This window comes from Microtus pennsylvanicus, chromosome 11 (assembly GCF_037038515.1).
Source record: "Microtus pennsylvanicus isolate mMicPen1 chromosome 11, mMicPen1.hap1, whole genome shotgun sequence".
In the NCBI taxonomy this organism is placed as follows: domain Eukaryota; kingdom Metazoa; phylum Chordata; class Mammalia; order Rodentia; family Cricetidae; genus Microtus; species Microtus pennsylvanicus.
In genome coordinates this window covers 83378278-83403418 of record NC_134589.1, presented here as the reverse complement: position 1 = coordinate 83403418, position 25141 = coordinate 83378278, and the positions used below count along the sequence as shown (strand labels likewise).

At 42.6% G+C, this 25141-nt stretch overlaps 1 protein-coding gene across 12 annotated transcripts in view; it reads right to left on the bottom strand.

The window, feature by feature from the left end:
• Positions 1-25141, bottom strand: part of Tenm2 (teneurin transmembrane protein 2) — a 1235501-nt gene that overhangs the window by 678912 nt on the left and 531448 nt on the right. For 2 of the 12 annotated variants that reach the window (XM_075941325.1, XM_075941327.1), the window contains exon 1: positions 3848-4019. The exons of 8 other annotated variants lie outside the window; for them this stretch is intronic. In XM_075941325.1, the coding sequence (XP_075797440.1) occupies positions 3848-3893 (46 nt within the window). In that variant the 5' untranslated portion in view covers positions 3894-4019. Of the gene's footprint in view, positions 1-3241; positions 3350-3847; positions 4169-25141 lie in introns of those variants that run through there. 2 more of the 12 variants (XM_075941326.1, XM_075941328.1) reach the window with 2 other exon arrangements.

Genomic DNA, 25141 nt, shown 5'->3' with positions numbered 1-25141 from the left:
GAGGATACGCTTGGTACATCCACGAGGACTCTCCAAGTACACACCATAGCTTCCATTATTACAAAGATATCAGGGAAGGCGAGTATTTCTAATGTCAGGTACTATTAGGCACATGTCCGTCATGGTGCTTTGGATATACAAAGTACTTTATAGATACTATGGGGGGAAAAGAGCAACAGTGGCAATCAACTAATAGAAACAAAAACCAGAAAACACAATCACCCAGCAAATGTAAGGCTATACTTCTTAAAGAAAGGAGCAACACAAAACAACCATTCCAGCTCTAGCAAAATGTGTACTTAAATCAGAGAAAAAGAAAGCTGGAAGGAATGTCCTTACCCCAGTGGACTCCTAGTGCTAATTGTGAAGTAGTTGTAGCTGACGCTCGTGCCTTCTAAATATAAACTCTTTCCTCCCAGAGAAAAAAAAATGAATGGGGCATGCTATATCAAAACATCCTATAGAGCATTTCACACCTCGGGAATGAAAACTAACAAAGAAGTATTTCAATGCACCAGGCAAACCCAACAGTAGAGAGCCGAGTCTGCCCAAGGTAACAAAAATCAAAAGCTATCTAACATAGGTCAGAAGCTGGGTCCTGTGTGGAAGTGGTTTTGTGATGCCCAACACTCCCCTTAGGTGAGAAAAAAAAAGTCGACTTCTCTTCTCCATTGAAATTGGTTAATTGATCATATCTAAAAATAAATATTCCCATAGACAGAGGTCATTGGTTGCTTGAAATTGCATCAGTTCGTGTCTGGGTCCTAGAATCCTAGGCTCCTCTGGGATGTCTTTGTCATTTTATCAGAATGATTACCAGCAGAGTAGTTCCAGCGTGGGTCGCTCCAGCTTCTAGCGCTTCTATTTGCTTTTGCGTTTCTATTTCCCCTATCAAGCCTTGTGGCTTTTGCTTTGTCAGTCTGGCACTTAATATCCAATGTTAATTACATTTCCCATTCTGAGGAAAATCCTATTGGGCTAATTTTTCAACATCATATAATGAAAGAACTTCAGTGACAAACCATGTAGGTTTTTCGATTGTTTTTTCACTGGTACATCTATTAAGATCTTAATATTCAGTGGGAAAACAGTCTCAGAGCAATGAAATTCTATTACTTTAGAGGTTGCATGCTTTTAATTTCTTAATATTTCATTACATGTTGGCAACTGGTGCATATTTTTATAATGCGTTTGATCATTACTCTTCTTGGGGTATTCTATTTCAGTTCTTCCTCTGACATCATATTTGCATGTTAAAGGGTTTTAGCATTCAGGGATGGAATGTTCTGAATAGCAATGTGCAGTTAACTTGATTTTTTTTTTTGAAAAACGGAAAACAGCAAACAGACATTCTATAGAGAGCCCAAGGAGGACAATGTCATTGTTTACAAATCTAAATCAAGTTTGAATCGCTTTCTATAGACCATCATAAAAGGTAATGATTCAATATCATTCATTAATTAGCAAATTAGTTTGGAGAGAAGACTCTGTTTCTTTGCCTTTTATAAGTCTACTGTTTTTCTTCTCTTTCCTGCAGGGGTGGTGGTGGTGGGGGGGGAATAATCCTTTCTTTGCTCTGCAGCAACATCTACTGGAAAAGTTAGAAACATGCTATTTATATGAATCAGATAGTTTGTGTAGGGATGCCACGGCTTGCCATCTATCTAGCTAAAGAGTGCCCACTGAACTGCCCTCTGATTTCAGGGCACTTCTCTGCACAGACTTTAGCTCTATTTCTTACTGTAGAAGAGGCAGAGGCGCAGGTGGGGTAAACGGCAAGGAACAATTTAAAATTTATTGCTGCCTCACCTTGAAGAAGTCATTTTCATACACAAAAGAGGAAAGTACATGTGACAAAGATAACACAGTACCCAGGGATGTCTTCTTGATCCTTACCAATTATTTCAGACATCATCCTAATAACCAGAGGGGGTAAATCAATATTTAGGTGTACCAAGAGTTAGGAAAGAGTTCATGCAAGAAAGCAGTGCAGGGAAGGTGAATTTGAAGAAAGCAGCTTTAAGAGTCTGTAGAGTTTCCTAAGTTAAAAAGGAAATATAAAAACCCTATATATGAGGCCGTTCTTTAAATTTTCCAGCGCTCACCAAGTCTACACAGCATCCTCCAGCAGTCTCCCCCTTCCTGGCTCATGTCTTTCTCTGCAATTCAGTCTACAGAAAAGCATCCACTTTGCCTGCACCTGTACCAGGACCTGCCCAGGAAACTCTGGATGTTGTCATCTGACCAGAGCCGCTGTCGACTTGTTTCCCAATATTCAGTACTGAGCAGGTCTTTCTATTCTCTCAAGGCTGGATCTGTGAGCCGTGCGCATAAGATACCATTAGGTGGGTCTGGCAACACAAGACATCCCAGAGCGAGGTGTCAAAGAGCCAGTCCAGTTTGGAAACTAAGCAAGAAAACATCCTATCACAATACAAATGCAAAAAATCCCCTCTTCCTGGGCTGGCTCAACTCCACAATGCCATAAGAGAACAGTTTTTTCTAGGGCCAAGCCTGGCGGCACAGTCGTCACCTTCCCATATCCCACCGGCGAGAAGCATTCTCTTAACCGAACAGTATACTTTTAAGGTATTTCCCCTACACCCACCAAGGTGATTTTAAAATGAAGTTAAATATATTGGGTAATGCTTCTGGCAAAATCCTGAATGAATTCAGATTCTGGTCACATTAAATTTCCAAAGTTGGCCTATTTGTGCCTTTATTTTTTTCCATTTTCAAATATCAATTCATTCACGCCAGCCATAATTTTTTAACAGCAGAGGCAATGGACACAAAAATCCACATAGAGTGAGATTAACAGCAAATAACCCAAACTTTAAAACAGCATCTGCAGCCACAAAACCCTTTGCTGAGAGATTCAAGTAGAGTGCATATTCTCTGTTTGTTCAACATGAAAAAAGAGACGAACATTTCAAAGCTTCATCCCAAAGCATTTTAAAGGAGAAATGCCATCAAATATCATCCGGAGTTGCCATTCATCACGCACAAAAGGAATGCCCATCGAAAAGCTACCTCTGGTAGAGGATGACAGGTATCCCAGATTTCAAGTCCTAAATCAAAGTTCCGACTCGAGACTCATACTTAGCCCCCTCTGTCATTGTGGGGCTTAAAATCCAGAAAGCTTTAACCAACAGCACCTCCAGAGTTAACTCCCCTCCAAACTGTCAGAACTCAGTTCTCCTAATTATTTACTGCATGCATTTCTAAAGCATGCCCTCACCTGATGTTTTAACTTCATATTTCATTTGGGACATCACTTAGGCTCCATCTCGGAACCGTCAACCTGCCGCAGGTTCAGGAGATTCAAGACGCGCCTCACCCACAAGAGCCAAGCCAAACACACCCAAGCAGCCAGACTTAAATAAACTCTGCCCTTTGCCGATTCCTCCGGTGAGAAATTATTATAACGCATCAGAAGTTCAGTAAAAAGAAAAATGTCATATGTCATATGTCTCCCAGGGCTTAAGCCCCGGAGTTCAAAAGCAGTATCAATTGAATGATTTTTTTCCTCCTTCCCTTAGCTGTTTAGAATTTAACGTAATGCAAAGTGCTATTCTCATCAGAATCATCTTTCTCATCTCTCCCCTTAAATAAAAGGGAGGAAAAATCATTCCGTATAAATGCATTTACTATACAAATCTATTTTCAATTGAATTTGCTGCATGCTCTAATTCATCAAAATTAATACAGGTACTTTCTATGTTAAACAAAAGGAAGCCGACTGAAAAATCGGCTTCTGCTGCAGATGCCTTTCTCAATTACAAAACGGGCGAAAACAGAAATTTAACTAAGCCACTCGGTCAAACCCTCCGATCGGCGCTCTTACCTGCCTCAGCTGAAGGCTTCCTTCCCTTGTTAGCAGTGTGCAGCATCGCTAGCTTGCTCCAATCCTCACCACGGGCTCAAATTACACCGCTAAGTCCACCCCCTCGCCTTTCCCGTCTCTGCCTTTCTTTTCTTTCTATTTCTTTTTCTTTTTTTCTTTTCCTTTCCTTTCTTTATTATCAGTATTTTATTATTTTTTTTTTTGCCAGCGAGAAAAAAATACTTATTGAGAGTGATTAGTTTTTGTTGTCCCTTTTAAGTCCCTCCTGCAGGAAGGAACAGGGGAGCAATGTGACGCCACCTTTTAATCTTTTGTAAGAGTGAAAAGGCAGAAAAGGAACGCTCGATCAAGCTGAGCTGCACACATGACTAAAACTCGCAGGAGACGCTGCTGCTTGCTGCCTGGCGAAAGCACCGCTAGGCTTGAGTGTAAGAGCAGAGAAGAGAGGAGTCGATGGAATGTGACAACGTATGTGCATCAAAGGCAGGGGGAGAGAGAACAATGAGCAAGGGAAGACAGCGAGGAGAGGGAGAGATGGAGGGAGAGGGAGGGAGAGAGAGGAGAGGGAGAGACAGGAGAGAAAGAGAGAGGGAGAGAGAGAGAGAGAGAGAGAGAGAGAGAGAGAGAGAGAGAGAGGGAGGGAGGGAGGGAGAGAACACGCGCACACACACACACACACACACACACACACACACACACACACACACGGAGAAAAGATAGAGCGGGGTTTCAGGCAGAGGACTCTCAGAATAAAGCCACAGTGCGGTGTCTGGCAGCTTCTGTTTTTATCTCAGCGAGCATGATCCGCGGCCTCTCTCATTTAGAAACACATCCGTGTATCTTCCAGGTTTGAAAACTGAGATAATCGCAGTGTGTCTCTGGTTTTGTCTGATTGGCATTTAACTGTACGGTGTACCTGTGAATTTTTTTTAAAGGGTGCAGTTGTGTGCAATTTATTTCGCATATTTATTTATGTAGGCAAAAATGAAAGCTGCTAATTTCTACGGCAATTTGCAATGTAGTTTTACTGGCAGATGGAAGTCTACTTACCATAACTGCTGACAAACTGCCACGGGTAAACAAAAGAAGAAACAAATGCTTCGTCTTGATAATTGTCTTAAAAAAAAAAGAAAGAAAGCCCACCCCATAATATTAGCACTTGCAAAACCAGTGTTTCTTGGCTCAAGTTTAAAAGGTGATTTCTCTCCCTTAGTTTTAGAAATAAAGGCACAATAAAGGGAAGACATGATGTTTGAAGGAAAGGTGTTGGGGAAGAGGCCATTAGGAACGTGAGCACCTCAATTCTCCCTGGTTTCCCTCCAAATGGGGCTGCCTGACGGCGTTCTGGAGTCCTAGGGCAGAGTCTTTTGAGTCACTATACCACCGACGTACACGGATTTTCCTGCCTTCCTGTACTATTTTAAAGGAGGTTCCATTTTTAAAAACAAAGTGGCAAAGAAATCATTTGCCCATTCAAATCGCTTCCAGTGCTGCCTCCCAAGCTTTGTTCCGTTTCCACTGCTCTCCTGCCACATGGGGGCCAGGATTACACAGTTAAATTCCCTCAGTGACCTCTTTTATAAGGATGTAAATTGCTGATTCCAAGGTCAAGTATTTGGTAGAAGTTTGTTATTGGCGAAATGACCGCCCGTTTTTCCATGGTAACCTGAGCTAACGCAGTAGTGAGCTAGCACGACCAGGAGATGCCCGCCCAACCTTTTTGACGGACCATCTCCTCAAAAATCATGGTTTTTTTAAAATATCAGTCTGTAAATTCCATGCACCCGACTTAGAACACTTACTAATTCACAAAGACTAAGCGACAATAACAAGATACCCCAAATATGCCTTTTTTGTATTTCTACCACGTTATAGTCTGAGAATCTGTCCGTGGACCCTCAGCACCTTGTAGTTTGGAATTCCTGTGTGAGGCAGATACAGAATGAGAATTGGTCCATGAAGGATAAAACCCTCTTGCCTGCCCGAGCCACAATGTTGTATCCAAAGTGGGCTTGCTTAATCTTGTTAAAGCCAGAGCATAATTCTTTTCATGCTTTGCCAATGGGAGGATATGTGTTTTGCTTGGACCCAAATAAAGAAGTACCCCCATCTCGGATGTGCTCAGATGAAACCCTTCTGATCATTAAGGCGGTACGGAGAATGGAGAACACACAGGGGCTGAACAGAAGGCAGCTGGCCAGAGCACCGAGTGCTCAGCTGTAGACTGGAAGGGAGGCTCCAAGGCCCCCGCTTTCGAAAAGGGATGAATTCCAGACTCTCCCCAGATATTTTGCAGAGTGTATTGGAAGCAGCAGCCCCAAAGTGACATTATTGATATAGGATCTATAGCTAAAATTAACTTTATCCAAGGGAATAAGTGGACTGAAGAATTTTCTGACACTAGAATTTAAGATTCGGCTACAAGGGTGCATCTGTTTCAGTATCACAGAGGCGGGGACAGGGAGACTCGGGCTTATTGAACAGGCAAGCAAAACGCGGTCAATGAAAGGTAGGGAATCAAGTCAAGTCAAGACAAAAAGATTTTTTTTAAAGCTCTAAATGGTTAACAGTGTTGTTCCTCATTTTGATCGCTTACACAGGGAGGAGGTAGGTACGTATCATTTATAGCTTACTAGATCTAAATTCTTTACTAGCTCTCTTGAACGAGGGGGCTCCCTAAGGTAGCTTATATCCGGTTAATATTTGTAATCAGAGAGTATGTTCTATGGCCGACTTCTCTGCAGGACAGCTTCACACTTACCTGCTTAGACTGTGGCATTTGTTCTGGTGTTTCTGTTCCCAGTTTGGGGGCTGAGGCTGCCTGCTTGGGATCAGATCCCAGACCCAGCCACCTGTTTGCTGTGTGACCTTGACCAAATCATTTTCTTCCCTGTGGATATTTCCTTGTCTTAAACTGGATATGAGCGAGTCAGCATCTCATGGTCTGTCGTTAGGAATACACAATGCCGTGTGTGGTGTGCACTTAGCACACAGCACACGCTTGAACATGGCAACGCCCACGTTGTTAGGGATTCCCTTGACTCCTTTAAGAATTTTAAACTGGGAAACATAATATTTAATCTCCTCAAAATGGATGACACAGGAAGATGTCTATTCCACCCTGACCTTCCTTCCACGATCTAGTTATTGACACTGCCCTCTGGGTCTTTCCAATTGAATAATGTGCTTAAAATCCAACAAATTCTACAAGCAGACCAGTGCATCTGCCCTCAGAGCAAGCCTTCTCCCTAAAGGTCCCCAACAGTGAGAATGCAAAGATCTTGGGAGATAGTGTGGGTTCATGTCTTCCTTTTGTCTGCAGTCATTCCCTTACCGACACCATCAAACACCACTCCCACAGTTTCAAAAGATCTTGTGGCTTCATTTCTGCACCCCAGACTCATCCTGCTCTCTGCGTTGCTCCGGACATTCCCTGGCACAGCCCTTCTCTTCACTGAGACATAGGCAGGGTGCAGAGATGCCCTGTCCATCCCGAGGAGTGAGCCTGCACCCTGCCACCTCCTATATCAGATTGGCACAGCACCTCGTTTTTACAAGAGGGCACTTCAGATCTCAGTGAAGGAGAGTGACATTATTCCAGGTGTGACCTTGAATCAGCTCTAACATATAAAACAGCTAATCTGTGGCAAACCAACACTTTCCTATTAACGCCCTGTTAGTTGAGACACCTCTCCCCCGTCATGACACAGCTTACTGAAAACAACCATTTGAAGAGGGTTTTTCTTTCTTCTTCAATTCATCCCTCACAAGCCAGAATAGCCTTCTTAAAATGCCACTTTGAATGACATCTGTTCCCAATCGCTATTGATTGGCCAATTGAAAGTCTGTTTTATTTCATTATCTTACGTATCGGCTTAAAAAATCATCAAAGGTTCACAATTCCCTGGAGAAGAAAGTGCGGATTTCTTTGCTGCACACTGAGTCACCTCTGTGGTTTGACACTGACTCTCCCTGTAAATGTTCCTCTGTCGCTGCCACATAAGATCTCGCTGTCCCCCCAGGCCAGCACACCCATATCTCCTAGAAAGCTTCACACACAGCAATCCTTCATATTTCACCCCCACTCCCATCTCCACCAAAGTAGGAGAAGTAAATTTAACTGAAGTGCTTGATCTAAGACCAGAACAAGTTACAAGTCCTCCAAAAAGATGCCCTTGACCTCCCTAGTTTACATCACTGAAGTTGCTTTAATCACAGTAACTCTCCGAGGGCCCCAGGAAAGGTGGCGTACGTCATAATTAGGAGCTTGGCTTTGGACTTTGCCCTAGGTCCAAATCCTGACCCTGGAATTTGCTTCTTAATTGTGGAACATTGGTTAAATACTTTCTTCTCTAAACCTTGTTCTCCTGTCTATAAAATAGGGTGAGGAATTTGATATTTAATAAGTAGAAGAGAATGAGCGCGCCTCACACTTCCGATCTAGAATCTACACTATCACGAGTGGTTAGCAATCATACAAGTGCCCTCCTTGCCCCCAACTTCTAACCCTCACCATGACCCCCTCAACGGCTGTTGTTAGAGTCATTTTACAGAAGTAGAAACTAAGGACTAACAAATTAATTTTCCAGATGTCACATGAACAGCTCATGGCAAACCAAACCCTTGTCTCTTCCCCTTCTGGATTTTTACAGAATCACACCATTTGCACAAACCTTATCCCTATACCCTAATAAATAAGCTTATCATGATTTGACCTTTCGGGTTGCGGACCCATGTTTCCAATTATATTTGAAAGGAAACGAAAGCAATATTCATGTCTGAGACATCTCTGCATCTTTAGTGTCTTCCATAAATCTTTAAACGAAGCAGCTTGCTTACTCGGTAAATGTTTGTGGACTGTTTGATCATCTGGGCTCGTGGGGATTAAAGTTTTCAACCACATTTAAATTCTGGGACACTATTTTGTAAGGAAATGGCTTCATCATGAACCATCATTCATGAACACCATCATAATTATACAAAATAATATAAAGACAAACATTACATATGAATGAGCCAACAGCAGTGAGTGCGATCCTCTTCAGAGAATCTATAGGAAAGTAATGTTTGTGGACCTGGCCTCTCACATGTATTTATACTCTGCTGAAAGTGTCCCCCTCAGGCCACCAATTCCATGCACAGGAAGGGAAAGGTTAATAGCTGGAAATCATCCTTTTAAGGGTACACAGAAAGTCAAGAGTAACCGCTCCAACACTCGCAGCATCTGGCAACCTTTAATTCTTCTTGTTAAATACAAGCAATAATTACCTTCTCATTTATGTTCTCTCTAGATAAGTCTACACCATATTTAAAAGAACCCAGATCGACGCAAAAAATTCAGTTGACCAATATGCTTTCCCATGAACATAGCAGGGAACAACACTGTTGAATTTTAAAACAAGCTGAATAAACGCTAAGAGATAGGCATGAGCGTGCACGCTCATGCAGACACACACGCACACACAGATACATTCATAAACCTTGTTTCTAATGTATTTGTGGATAAACAAGAAAAGAAATACTCTATGCTCCCACATGACAGTCAGTGGTGTAGAGCTTTTACCATCCTGTTCTGTCCTGGCAACATTTGAACATGCTTCAGGAAGTGAGGACTCTTTTCATGGTCATTTGCTTCCGGGTCCTTAGGAGGCACAGAGAGAGTGCCAGATACCCAGAGGTTTGATGAACGAATGTGCCAAAGGTAAATGCACGCCTCTCCCAATTTTGCCTTTCTGCATACTCTCCTTTCACGCAGAATTTGTTTTGTGAGATACATGCTACGGTTTTGTTCAATATAAAATTCTCTCAGCCCCCAAGAATCCTTTGCATATTGCTCATGGTGAATACTCTTTTCTCAAATTTCAAAGCATCCATTGACTGGGACATTTTATTACATATGATTTTACAATTAATCTTACCTTGTCATAGAACATGCCCTGGTGTTGGTGAGCTATTTTTCTTCTAATATTTCTAGATCATTTTTACCGGGTTCATATCTTATTTCCCACACATTGATTTCAACTTTCCTGAAGGCTGCAAGCATTGTGTTTATTTTTTGTGTATTATCTATTGCCATCCCTTTGAGTATTACTGGGTACTTAGGATGTACTTATAGAAAAACATGTTGATTTGGGTTTTACACTGAACTTTCTGAAGGATGGTATACAATTCCATCCTTCAGAAATTATGGGAAGAAACTTACCATACAGTCCCTGGGACTTTCAGATTTTGCTAGAAATCAGTTGGAATAGGAGCAAGACTACATAGCATTTCTTCTAGCTGTCTCAGACTAAGAGTGGCCTAATCCATTTATTAATATATTTACTTCATTATATTATGTTATCTGTTATCTCCCCCCGTGTACGTGTGTGTGTGTGTGTGTGTGTGTGTGTGTGTGTGTGTAGGTCAGAGGACAACTTACAGCTTTCAGGAATAGACTCTCTTCTGCTCTGTGGGATTCATGAATCAAACGCAAATCTTCAGGTTCCAAAGCAATTCCCTTCCTGGTTGAGCAATCTCATTGGCTCCAGTGTGTATATTTTTGAGTACATGTTTTGAGTCAACCACTATTTATGAAAATGTCATAACTTCCTCATTCCATCAGAAGACTTGTGTGGAGGAAGCATTAGCAACCTGGCCTCCGGATGAGGAAGACTCCCTGTCATCACGTATACATTCATTGGGAGTCAGTTCGCACTGACCCACCCACAACTAGGCTTTAGAGAAAGATTTTTTTTTTTTTGGATTCCAATGGTCTCTTCTGTGGGTCATTTCTGACCCAATTATGTACTCATCTCTTAAGAGAGGTTTGTTTTTTTAGGGTGACCATGACAGGAAGAGAACATGGCTGAGAACATCTCACCCCATCAGCCTTTCTCCTCTGACAAAGAGCTTTCTCGGCGAGAATTTTCACCCACATAGTGCTTCCGTCTGCACTCACTACAGACTCAGGCTAGTGGAACTGTCTATAAATGACTGCTTTTCAAAATGAAAATAACAAACATTCTCGAAAACAAAACAAAGAAAAAAAACATAACCTGTAAAATTTCAAAAATGTCCCTTAATGTATCTTTATTTGTAAAGATAATTCATGTCCATTTTCATATCCATTTGCAAAATAGGAATGAGTACCTAACATAATTAAAGGTTTGTGTTATAAATAGCTTTCTTAAATTAGCTTATTGAGTATTGTAATTATGTCATATCTTACTTAGCCAATTAAAAGCAATTATTTTGCTTATAAAATTGTGAACATTAATTACCATATTCTGGCATCTTGGCTTTTGTGTGTGGATCAGAAGTCTGTCTTTCCTACTTTCCTTTTCTGTCTTGCATGGTGATCTGAACAAGCTCCTGAGTGAAAACCAAAGTAGTGGCCTCCTAATCATAAAGCAGAAATGGAAAAGCCAATCAGGAGAAAAGCTCAAGTCTCTGCTTCCCATGGTGGACCGAATAGAGCTGGCCTCAATGAAACGCTAAGCAAGAATTGATGTTCCTCTCCATTGAGTTGAACACAGGCTTTGGTGGACTGTTTGGTTCTTGTTACTGATGTTTTTCAATATGGAACATTTGAAAGCATCCAACCAGAAGTTGCACAATGATCACAGCCTCGAATGTATTCATCAGAAAAAATGCATTCGCTGCTCTGGGTTTTCTTTTTACTGTAACCAGTGTGCTGCACTGTTTGCCAGCTTCTTCAATACTCTCACCCATGACAATCACAAAAGCAATTCACAACCTGACTTATCAGATAGTTCTGTTTTACAATAATCTGGTTGCTATTTGTAAAATCCAGGATAAAACAGTGCAATTTCTGATGCTGAATATCTGAGGAGCTCTGGAAGCTGTGCAGGCGAGATAGGCACTAAAATCTGTAATGCGAAGGAATTACAACAGGCAGACATTCTGGAGGGTGTACACTCTAGTGCATCTCTGCGTACATGGCATTTCGTGGTGCTACTCTGGAGATTTGCAAATAAACTCTGCGTTTAGACTGCCCCTTCCTTAGGTTTATTCTGCCCTGAATTTAACTCTTGCACTATATATACATATATATTTTTTTACTGGAAAATTCTCTTTAAAAAAAGATCCATCAAAAACAATAATCACCAGATCAATTTTTCCAGAAGAAAATGAGTGCAAAGATGTCAATTAAATAATTTATCTCATGAACCTGCTTCCTATGCGCCTCTCTCTAGATATACAATAAAAGCAATAACATTTTTCTGATGAGAATTTAACACACACACACACACATCCCGCATGAAGCAGTGATTTTAGTAGCTGACAAATCCCCTCTAAATTGGGACTTACACTGTAACAAACAAACCAGTTTTCTAGTGATAAAGCTGTGGAGATGTCATAGACATAGTGCTATGGATACCTCCTTAGAGTGCAGAGGCACTGGTTCAGTCCTTTGGGATGTTTTTCCAGCAACACATCACTGCATGAGAGAAGTGGGAATAACATGTACCACTGAGAGGCAGTATAGTGCAATAAAAAGTGATCACATTTCAATTCCCGACCAGCCACCATCTGAATATATGACACTGCCCAAGTTTCTTTAACATTATCTGCCTCAACCTCTCGGCCCAATACGTGGGACTGTTATCTTCCTGTTTGTGACACGCTTAATGAAAGGCATTAGCATGCTCACAGAAGCAGCTCTCTTAAGCCTTTTCTTTGTTCTTCAAAAAAAAAAATTCAAAAATGATATTCCAGCTGCCAAATGGTCTGAAGACGACACCCATCAATTAACAGAGTGATGTCATAAGGCAGCCAGTCGTCCTGGGCTAGCTGGAAGAAAAGCACCTCTGCTGCTCTGAGTGCAATAGCGTGTCCTCTGCAGATGCCCCGTAAATATTAGCTGATGATGGGATTGACAGGGTGCCATGTACAGTCACAGCACTAAGTGAATTACCAGGTTTACAATTGTTCAGAGAGCGCATTGACTAATCGCTGGCAATAAGAGAAACCTAGCCCTGACCTCATTTCCTTCACTATGACATCATCTCATGCATAGTGAGAGGACCACCCATCTCTGAAAGCTTAATAACCCTGTCCTCCCTCAAGACCTGGGAGAATAAAAATAAGGTCAGACTGCAGGGGAGGAAAAAAAATCAGAATTTGCATACTTCTTAACACTTCCATTGTCACCACTCGGGTGCAGCCCACCCTCTTTCTTTTCTGAATTATTCTAAAGCCTTCAATTTGTCTTCTATTGTCAACTTTTGGTTGCCTGTGGTGGGTTTGCTATGACTCAAATGCATCCTACCTGTTCATATCAAGGCACTTGTATGGTTCTCTTCTACAACGGCTATGTGATTCATCTGGAGAAGTTCTTTGGCAAATGAGAAGCAAAGGCATGGCAGACTCTTGAACACTTGGGCTTGCCCTGTTGAAATGGGACAACGGGCAAGAAAGAAAAAAGACACCTTGTCTTTGCCTCCTAGAAGCTGAAAACCAAAATGACAAGAGGGTCAGCCTCTTCTTGGAATCCATCCCTCACCTCATCCACCAGCCGGATAGGACTGTGTAAATAAAGGCAAAACCAGCAAAAGACATGTCCGTGGAGAATCAGAACCAGAAGTCAGCCAGATACTGATAAACTCCCCCTAGTGATTAGCTGCAACTTAGCAGCATCTTTTTTTCTAACGAGAACCCAATACCTCTGCTGCAGATAGCCGAGAATTCTGCATGCCCTACGTCTTTTGAATGTTTCAAAGACACGTATGTTCGTGTGTCACCAGGTCTATGGCCTTCTCATCTGCTCTTTCCCCTCTTCCAAGCACCTGCACAAGGTCCTAGGACTTCACCTCCCTGAATAAGGACCACACTGGCAAGCTATTCATATTTTCCCCTCAATGTCATCTTTACGCCGAGGCTATTCCAGTCAGCCAATTAAAAACTGCATGACGTCTCCCTCCCACGTCACGGCTCTTCTGTATATCCCCCCAAACACTTCATATTTCTAAATCGTTATATAGTTAACTAATTTCAGTCCAAGACTGTTTTTATTAACACGCAAACTCCAAGATGGCTCCCTGTTGGATGCTCACACCTAGAACCTTGGCTCCTATGCAGGAACGATTTGCCAGGCATTTGATGAATTACAGAGTGAGTTCTTTTGGGTTAAGATGCCCAGAGCTACATATTGGGGAGTCTTCATTCAGCGACAGGGTAGAGAGTGCATAGAGGCCGTAAGGGCAGCAGGCTGGTGTGGTTCACAGAGACACTGCTTGACAGAGCTCAGAAGCAACCTTGAGGGCAAGGATGAAGGAGGTCAAGATGTTTCTTTGGGATGCAGTTATCAGCAGGTTGTAAGAAGAACCTTATAGGACCTGGCATCAGAGCCGTCTTGCAGGAGAGGCTATGGAACAACCGAGGGACACAAAGATAAAGGTGCTTCCAAGGGGCAAGCTGGATCTCTTTTAGATGACAAAGTGGGTGATATTTTTACACTCCCCCCAACTCACAAAATGCCCCCAAATACAAAAGAAACATATCTGAGACTTTTCGTGTGGTTATCAGGGCTGAGAATATACAAGCCAGGACTTAGAACCCAATGGCAAGACCACTGTTTTCTGGTATTTCCGCTCAACATAGATGAACATTAGATGGTTCGTCACCATTTTCTTTAAAAGTGGGCTCCGGGTTGATTTGACTGACCACAAAGCTGGGAAACACCAGCGACAGGCTTTTACTTGATTACCTTACTTTGTATGCTTGTCATAGAAGAAATGCATTAAACAAACACAAAGTTCAGCCTGGCTGGGCCATCTACAGTATTCAGCATATGTGTGAACTCTATAATCTCCCTTAGCACAGAGCAGATGAGATCCCGGATGACTTATCTTTACTCCACAGCCTCGGTCTTGGCGCAAATCTCTTTAGAAATGATCTGTCTTCTTTCTTACCCATACTTCACTTTTTTTTCCTGATGCTCAGCAATTATTTATTATCCAAGGCCATATTTGTATTGCTTATAGCAACCATGTAAACTATTGCTAGGAGGGGAGAAATGCCTTTCAGGTCAACTAGATTCTTCTGTGTGTGGACTAAATGATGCTAGTTTCTTAGAGCTCTTAATATACCGCTCTCTAGGTTCAACTTTCCTAAGAATGAAAATTGCCAAGAAGTAAAGGATGTTGGAGATGTATGGAGCACCCACTACCGTGGCTCACTGTTTCAGAGAGAGGGCAAGAGGCAGCCCTGTCCAACAGCATGTCTCTGCCACCTCCCGGCCCTTCAGTGGCTTCAGTTAGTAATTGTGGCCTTTTGTAAAACCCAAACGCCACGAGGCACAGCTCTGGTTTCAGCCTCGCCAAACGATGATGTTGAAACATGGTGCCCAGCCTCAGGTTTGGATGATGGTTCTAATGCGTCTATTTTAGCATTTGATCCCACTTACCATACAATATTTACTTCAGGATTGGTGGTGGGGGAAATGTCATTTAAAAAAAAAATCTTTTAGCTTAATTACCAAAGATGTAAATGTGGTCTCACTTGCAGAATAAAGCTTCTCTTACCAATGAGGTGTAAATTGGTGTCTGCCTAATCTGTTCACAGTAGGAATAGAACCTAACACTCGCCTCCTCGCCCTTGATTTTGCAATAGTACCTGGGAAATTAATGTGTCCTTGGAAGTTCCTGCAGCATTTCTGATTTGCTACGAGAAACAGAAAGCAAGGCTGTTTGTGCTGTATCCCTCTACCAGCTTCAAGGACGTTTGTTTGGCATTTCTAGCATCCTTGTTGATCTGTGGGCCCAGGCTCCAGTGTTTGACCCCAGTCCCCGGCATTGGAGCTTCACCCTTCTTCAGATTGTTCCCTGGTCCCATCTTTTGTGGCCTCCTGCCTATCCTCGGATGGAGTGAAATGAATAGGGGAACCAGTGTGTTATTTATACAATGACCTTGGGCTCCTGGGGGAATTGAAGGCGCTATTCTTTCACTTATGATGTTTTACATTTCAAAGAGCCTAGCTCGCTTTGATATTAAAGAATGAAATGTGCAATGTAATTGTTATTGTTTTATGACCTTTAATAGGTTAATCAGGCTGCATCAGGTTTTCCACTGTGTGGCTCGTTCCACAAGAAATGATTTGCCTCTCAGTAGATGAATTCTGACAAAGGGGCTCAACATTAATATTTGAGGGAATGACTATACACTGGTGTCTAAATCCTAAAAAAGAAAACACTTTACTAACTTAATTCTTCCATGGATAGTAGAAATTCTGTCAGCTTTTAGTGCTATTGACATTTGAGGCAAGATCATACTTCGCTGTTGTGTGTGTGGGTGAATCATAACATCCTGAGAATTTAACATTATGGATATGTATCCATTAGATGCCAAGAGTGGTCCCTTCCCCCCTTCCCCACCCCACTCCATTCCGCTGAATGACAGTGTACCTTGTCTACACGACGCCCTGTCTCCGGAATCAAAATCTACCCCCGCTGAGAAACCTGAGCCTAATAATAGATGGAGTGGGCGTAGGTGGGGCTGGAGCGTACTCTTTTAGGGCGTACCATGCCTAGAACCCACTAGCTTAAATGATAATTAATATAATGGTAGCCGATACTTATCAAGAAGTCGCCACAGACCAATTATCACTCTGCTGACGACTTTCAATGTTAGATCTCATTTGATCCTTTTAACAAAACCATGCGATAGTAATTATGTCTTGCAACTCACATGGAAAGAAACTGAGGTGGACAGGGTCATACATAATTTACTCAAGATCATCGAGCCGGAAAAGCAGAGGTGCCAAAATGGGTACATGCAGATCTCAGCTCTTCCCTTTTTGGCTTAGTCCCTGTCTGAGTATGAAAATCAAATATCCCAAAAGGTGATTGAGTCCTGCTATGTTCAGGGAATGTGCACACATGCCAAGCAGATTCCAACAAACAAAATCCCATCTTCTGAAAAAGAGGACAATATATGTCCTCAAGTAATATATGCAAAAGCAAAAGGATGATACAGAAATAAGTAAGTAATACTGAAGAGGTCCGGTTGAGAATGTTTTGGACCATCCCTTCTCAGCCTTAAATGAGGTCAGGAATCATCAGGGTCTTACTAGTATGCAGGTTCTGATCCTAGAGGTGTGGGCTGCATGTACCCTGGGGCTGTTGACTTTTTAACCAGTCCCTGGGCACGGATGCTGCTGGTCTGAAGACCTCGCTCATTAATAGCCATTAATGCACTGAAAAGTGTGGCTTCATGCCTTTGAAAATTGAGGTTCCATGGTGTGTGTCTGGGATGCCGAGAAAGCAGCAACTCGGAGCAGAAGAGGGAGGAGGAGGAGGTGGGGAATGCCTTGGCTGTGAGAGTCACACTTGTCTCTCAGCCCTTCACTTGGAACAGCGATGCTGTTCCCACTTGTGTCCGCTGCCCACATATACAGCTAAACATCTGCTATTTTAAAGGACAAATATTAATTTGAAGCACAAAACACCTACCCACCAAACATAACTGGTTCCCGCAAACACATTTTCATGTCCAATTTTCTACTTTTGGAAGACAATGCTTCCTTCTCTTCAATACATCACGCCACATAAAAAAAAATCCATTCTTTTCCATCCCCACCCTCCACACTCATTGTGACTTGCCAGTAACAGTTGTGGGGCAGCTAGCTAAGAGTTGGTACAATAGGGGTAAAAATACATGTGGGGGGCCAAAAGTCAGAGGACTTTTAATCCAACGAATGTCACAATTAAAATGCCAGTTGTGAGGACTGTACACCGTGTTGTCATTAGTTTAGCTGTGCTCAAAAAGACAGAAATCGAGTCGTGTAATAAACATTCTCAAAGAAATGGTTTGGGAACTGATCTCCACTAATGGTTGTGGCCTCTTCGCCCAGACCACAGTGACCGCTGCAGATCACAAATTGTTTAGTGACATCTGGGTTTGACCGGAGGTCATAATGAAGGGGATGCAGTTTGAGTCACTTGGCTCTCTGAACACATCCAGCTAATTCTCTGCACACATCGCAAGGGATCTAACAGAGAGAAGAGTTGCTGGGCTGTAGAGATGGACCACAGTTAACACAAAGGCTGAGAGGCTGAGAAGTGGGACCAACCAATTACCGCTAATATTTTCTATTCAACTATAAAGTGGGAGGCCTAGAATAGGAAAGGACCGTGTGTGTGTGTGCGCGTGTCTCAGGGTATCACTGCTTCTCAAACTGCATCCACCTCTGCAAATGAATGTGAGCTATGGGTCCATTCTGGGTCCTGCCCAGGGTTATGTTGAGCAATGCTCTGCCCCTGTGTTCTCAGATTACCTGAGATAAAGTGTTTCCTATTCATGAGCTTCATGAACAATGGTATCACACCTTTATTTTGTATTATGAAGGCTAACCTGCTCCACGCTATCTTGATATTTATTTCTATTACTTGATTATATTCACTTGATATGTAGTATTTTCTTTAACCCCACACCCTTCTTGGCTTCCTCTTAAGCAACAATATCTGTGAATTTTTAAGTTTAGAGTACTTTTCAGGACTGAACAAACCAACGGGTACAATATTTAAGCAGGCTTAGGTGCTTACTGAAAGGCAAAGCCTTCTCAGGTGTGGGAGAGGCTCCCATCATCCGACCAGTTATACTTAAGCCCCCAGGACTTTCTCTCAATCCAACAGTGTGAAGGGCTCAGAGTTGGCACAGGTTTGGTCTTCTAGCACTTTGCTGCTATATTTTGGACAAGGTCTGTTCCAACTTGCCAGAATCCATTCCTTTACTTTTCGGCTTGTACAAACCACCCAAGTGTTCTGCCTTGATCTTTTGGAGAAACTTATATGTAGTTAACTTAAAAAAATCAAACACACACACACACACACACACACACACACAATAACAAAAACACACAAAACCCCCTAGCTCTCTTGTACCAAATGCTTGGCAGACTGACTGTGAACACTACATCTGCAGAGTGCAAAGCAATGCTTTCTCCAGGCATCAGATCAGTCTGTAAAGTGAACACAGTGCACACAATTGCCAGTTCCATGCCATCCAGTGGGTGATCGTCCTGTGCATTGTTTAGTGCACACACGCGGCCTCACCTTCTATCCACTAGGTGCCAGTAGCAACCCCCAAGTCGTGACAACCAAAAATGTCACTAGCTATTGCATAATATTCTCTGGTGAGCTGACTCACTCTCTGTGGAGCAGAACTGGGGCTAAATAAAGGAAAGCCTGCAAGGTGCTCAGGCTAGCCTATGCCACATATTTAGAGTCCAGTCGTATTCATAGCATTTGCTATATAAGTAATATATGCTAGGTAGCTGCTTCAGAACTTTAAGCCTACTATATCACTGAACATTCACATAATGCTGAGAGCTATAACCTGCGAATATTCCCATTTTACAGATGGGGAAAATAAGTACCTGAAGAGAATCACGTTTTCTGAGGATCCACCATTAACACAAAGAGAGCTAGGATTCAATGGCAGGCCATGTTTCCAGAACATAGGCTTCCAGGCTTTCTGTGTCCTGCTAGCTGCAGAGGAGGAAGTCTCCTCAGAAGTGAGCAACGAGGAGGAAGATGAAGGAACTCTATAGCTTAAAATAGGCCATCACATTTCAAATTAAGAGAACAACAAAGAAATATAGAAGGCACCTGGTTGTATAATACAGGTCATATAATTAGAATTACATTTCCAGTGGTTTGTACATATATACAAACATATATATCTGCACAGACATTTACATATATATGTATATATATATACACACACACAGATGCATGCAGATACATAGGTGCCTACATATACACACAATTGTACACAGAATTCTCATAATGAGTAGAGAGATCCTAATTTCTCCCAAACTGGTAAGGGTAAACAACAACAGCAAAAGTAACATGTCAAAATAAATAGACGTGGGTGGAGGGTGGTGGTGCACGCCTAAGGTCCTAGCGATTCAGGAGGCTGGAAAAGGAGTGTTGTTTTAGTCTAAGAGTTCAAGGCAAGACTGGAAAATAAAGCAAGTTCCTCATTTATAAAACAAAAGTAACAAAATAAACAAGCAAACCAAAACAAGAAGTGAAACAATGTGTTTCCTGGTTGAGTCCTTAGCTAGTGCTGTAATGAGTTAAGGGGATACCAATATTGTGCAAAGATGGATGTTTTTTGTATGACTGTAGAAAGAGAAGGTGAACTGTCAAATATGGCTGCCAATGTGGATGCTAAAGTTGGGATGATGACCAGCGCAGAGGGGTGGTTGTGGTTGTGGTGGTGGTGGAGTGTGTGTGTGTGTGTGTTTATGTGTGTTTGGTTTATATGTGTGTGTGTTGTAGATAGATAGATAGATAGATAGATAGATAGATAGATAGATAGATAGACAGATAGACAGACAGATAGACAGACAGACAGATAGACAGAAAAACAGAAAGGTAGAATTCTGATGTTCCAACCTGTGCTGAGTCTTGTTGTACCAGCACACTACAGAATCCTAGCAGTCAGTATACACCAGGCATCAGCATGCACTGGCTTCTACTTAGAACTCTGAAAAGCTCAGACAATAACAGAACCCACTGACCTTGACCAGAGACTAGACAATTGACCTTCCTGGCTGCCTTTCCCTTTCCCAGCTGCAAAAAGGAAACAGTCTGTGGTATTTGACGTCCTGGCAAACAAGGTGTAAGTTTATATAAGCACACATATATTGTCCTTCTTGACAAACAAAAACACATAAGTCAATACAACCAGAATAAGCAATTGCAAATATAAGATTCTGACTTGGAATATGTATACTTATGCATATTCCTTTATGCATATATATGAAAGAGAAACAAACACAGACTGCAGATAACAATTCAGAAAAGTGTTGGTCAAAACCTGCCTCCAAAGTTCCAGACTCAAGGCTAATGTCGTATTAAGTTTGTCATTGTTGAACACAGAAAAATGAGAGCTTGTCTGCATTTGACTGAAAGTCTTTGCATTTCTACCAGTCTGAACTAGAAACGTGCAATTAAATCAATTAAGCAATGAAAATCAAATATTCCATTAAAATCTAATTTTCCTCATATCTGATTGGTTGTAACTCAACCAAGCTGGAAACAGATAGAGAGGCAAAACGGCTCCAACTCTGAGACACAGAGATGGGAGAAAAGGAAGCTGCTCAGCGTGTTCACAGCAAACGAAATCACAGCATATTCTTCTGCTTTTGCTCGTGTGCATTTAGCCATTAGGGGTTCCCCAAACATCGGCTTTCAGAACTGATGCTGAAGATTGGGAAGAGAAGATCGAGGCTTCTTTCTCTCCTGTCTTTCTTTTGCAATCATGTCCTTGAGGGAGCTTTTGCTTCTTACAGAATTTAATAGGCTAGCCCAAGCTCCGATGAGGACAGTGCCGTGGGTCTGGTGCACTCCAGCACGTCCGAAATTTCCTTGCTAAGACCGACAGTCAGATTGGCCCTGACTATGTTTGCTGATTCAAGGAGTTACAGAGGCCGCATGTGCTCAGGAGGCATTTCTTCTTAAAATGGAGAAGCTGCCTCTTGGGGGGTCAGGGAAACGAGCATGCCAACAGATGGGATGATTCTTTCCCCCTCTGTTCTTTCAGGTGCTGTGAGCTGGCCTTTTCTACACCAGCCATCACTCCACAGACAGAAGTCGGAGTTTTCGAACACGAAGTAGAAAATGACTCCGTATGTTGTTGGAACAGCAAGATTTAAAAGAGAAGACAATAGCTTACAAGAAAGATGCTTGTCCACCATTTGACGAGCATCAGGATGCTCAACAGAGACCCGATTAGAGAAAATATAACTGAACGTGAATATATGAAGTATAATATGCATGTGGACAGGAAGAAAATATAAAAATACTTCAAAGACCAGTGTTTCAGATTTTAAACAGAAAGGTGCAGCTGGTCTTTATTTCTCAGATGGCTTTCCAAAATGCATTTGCCGAAACTATTTTTAAGGCCAAACTGTTGGAATCTTCTTGAGAGCTGTTGGTTATTGTAACTAGCCTTGAATTAGGGAAAAATACAAAGAGCTATCGGAGCTTTGTGTGTGCAACGTTAAAAGCAACTATATATGTATGGGCACATGCCTGTACCCATGCAGGTACATGTCTTTGCATATGGATGTGTGTTTATATGCACGTGAGCTTGCATGTACACACACATGGGGAGATGTATTCTTGCCAGTGTGTGCACGTTTGCATATGCCCATCTGTGCTTGCGCATATCCATGGCTGTTCTCTCAGGAAAGAGGGCAGTATGTGTTTCATTTGGTACCATTACTCTCCAGAAATGTGTGCTTCTGATGCTAAATATTTTTTTTTTAAAAATTACTTGTAAGAATTTGCTTTGTTTTGCCACTCATCCTTCCCCCACCTCAGGCGTCTGTTTTTTTTTACAAGCAGTGGGAACAGGTTGGAAGATAAGGAAGAGGAGAAAAGAGATAGAGGTTCCTCTGAATGTAAACAACGGCTACTAAATCCTGTCACCCTTTTAGCCCAACCCATGTTTTTGTGCGTACCAGTGGCGGTAAGGAATACAGATTTTGGAACCAGATTGCTGGGATCCAAATCCCAGCCCCTTTATTTAGAAGCTGAATGACTTTGAAAATTACTCAATTTTACTTTTTCCTCCATTTCCTCATCTGTAACATGAAAATGAAACATAGACAAAATAAACCCAGGAAATGCAATACACATAAAATGTCACTAAGAATTGTCAACATTTGAGACCCCTTTCTCCACCCCTAAGCAGGGCAGCTCTGCACGCACCTGTTGGTGCTATAGCCACCTCGTAGGAACACTAGACACATAGTCACCTGTGCTTCTTGGATTCCCTTAAACGATGAAAACCTCATCAAGAGGTCACAGAACATCGGACCAAGAAGCTGTCAAAAATCCAAGGAAAGCGCTCATCATTCCCTTTTCAAAACATATGCTCAGCTCTTCCTGACACCCTTGGCTCGGCCGTCATCTTTAGTATTTACAGCACAATACATTCAGATTTCACATCCAGGGATGGCAACCTTTCTTATTGTGAGTTAGCCATGATTAAAATAGGCCCAGAGCAAAGCCATTCATATTTCAGAATCAAGATAAATGACCATTTAATATCCACACAAAAAAAATTGGAAAGTGGTCCCATGGGCAGAAGTGGGCAATGGCTGCTACTTTGGTGGTAATTCTGTACAAAGAGTTAAATTATTCCAAGGGAAACCATGTGTCCCCCACGGAATGACCCCTTGGAGCTGCTTCCCATGAGAATCGAGCCTTGTTTGGGGACCTCCTCTCCACATGCCACCCTGATGTCAGGCCTGAAGAGGACCCTGCCACTCTGACGGGAGACCCCATTCGTACCCTGCTTCCTAGTCTCAGGGAGACGCTGGGCTCTGTCCAGCCTGCCCTACCCACCTGGGGCTCCGAGGGCCTTTCTGTCACAATACTGCTTTAGAAAAGTCTGTGTGAAGAGGGAGACTCTGGTATTTAACTCCATCCATCAATGTCAGCCCCTCTTTCCCCTCTACCCCAACAGCTTGGTCCGTTTGCGAAAAGCTGAATAGTCTAAATGGATGGATTTTGTGTTAGTCTCATTAGAAAGGGAAATTAGCCAGGCACCGTTCAGCTGTGCAGAAGGCATGCTGATCCTGAAAGCCAGATCCAACCCTCCCCTGCCCCCAATCTTTTCTTCATCACCTATGATGTTCACGGACCCTTCCACGTCGCTTAAAGGTTCATTATCCCTCACTTTAGCTTGTAATGCAATGTAGCCACATCCTGTCTCATTACCCAGCCCAGAATTAGGCACAGAGTTGGGGCTCCATGTGAGGTTCAGGGACTTTTCTGTTGCTCTCTGTAACAGGCTTTTCCACAACTCTTCCTATGGTGAAAGTTTGCTTTCCATCAGTCGGGGCTATCTGCTGACATTGTCTTCTCACGTGTTGGTTCCTGCACGACTATCCTCCAGTTTCTACCGCCTTCCCCTCAGCCCTGAGTGCTAGCGTCATTCCCCTCCTGGGGAATCTTCTGCTTCCTGCTGCCATGATGCTCAACCCCCCCCCCCCCAGCACTCTTACTCTTTGCAAATTTATGATGCCTGTCCTTTGGTTTTCAGTTCATGACTCACTTCCTCTGAGAAACCATCTCTGGTCATATCCTGTTTGTTTTTTTGGGATTCCAGACCAGTTTCCTCAGTTTGTGGTGACGCTCTTCTAGTTTTTTTACATGATTAATGCTGCATCAATCTATTCCAGCCTGCTTTTGTGCCGTGTCCCACCAACTCAGGGCTCCTCTCCTTCTTCGCGCACCTTGCTCCTGCACCTGTGACAGTGCCCGCTCACTAAGAGGTATGTTCTAAGACTCTGTCAAACCTATGCCTTTTGAGCACTGTGAAGGATTAAGCTGCTAATGATCTTCAAGACTGCAAGCCTCCTATTTATCTACCATGTTTGGTCTCCCAAGAGATAGCGAAGGAGACAATTTCAGTCTTACACACAATAAGCACTTATGGTTCCCTTAGTAGTAACCAGGCTGAACAGACAAACTAGGCAGTCTCACTGGGGCCGAGCATCATTTCCCAATGTTCCTGGCCGTCATACAGCCGGACACTGGCAGGCTTCTGCCGGGTGCTAACATCGACGCTTTACTTTGAGTGGGGGGAATAAGGACCAGAGGACATCTTTGATTTTAATACTCTTAGCAGCATTCAGCTTGAGCTAAGTATGGTAGCTTCCTGAGCGGTGCTTTGAAATTCAGAGACTGAGATTAGAGGTCCAGAGAATCAAGGTAAAAAATCACGAGAAACAACTATAATTCTCAAAAATAACACTAAATGATAAGGCACATGATGGCAATTGAAACTCCCTGATGAACTCAACAGGAATACCACGTCTGTGTGACTTGGCCCCGATGTATGGCTAAGAAAATTTATGCTCATGGGGGCTGGGGGAGACTTCAAGACTTTCTCCTGCTCTGATTAACAACACCGCTATTCTAGACTATTTGGGATAAGTAAGCTATATTTTTACTGCCTAGCCTAGCACATTCTTTGTGATAGTTCTGCCCAGATGATGTCCTAGACACACTTTCTAGTGCACTTGAGAATTTCGATTAATAAATAATAAAGTTAAGTGATTTATTGCAGGCGTTGTGCTATTTCTCCCCAGAAGCCCTAAACATAGCCATTCAGTGCATGAACAATCAGGAGCAATCAGCAAGTGGCTATGGCCTCCTGTGTCCTTCTGGTAAGAGCTCTGCTGCACCCCCTGCTTCCCTGACTAAGATCCTTCAAGGCCACCCCAACCTGGGGAGCCCTCAGAAGCAGCCCTAGGCATCTCCACTT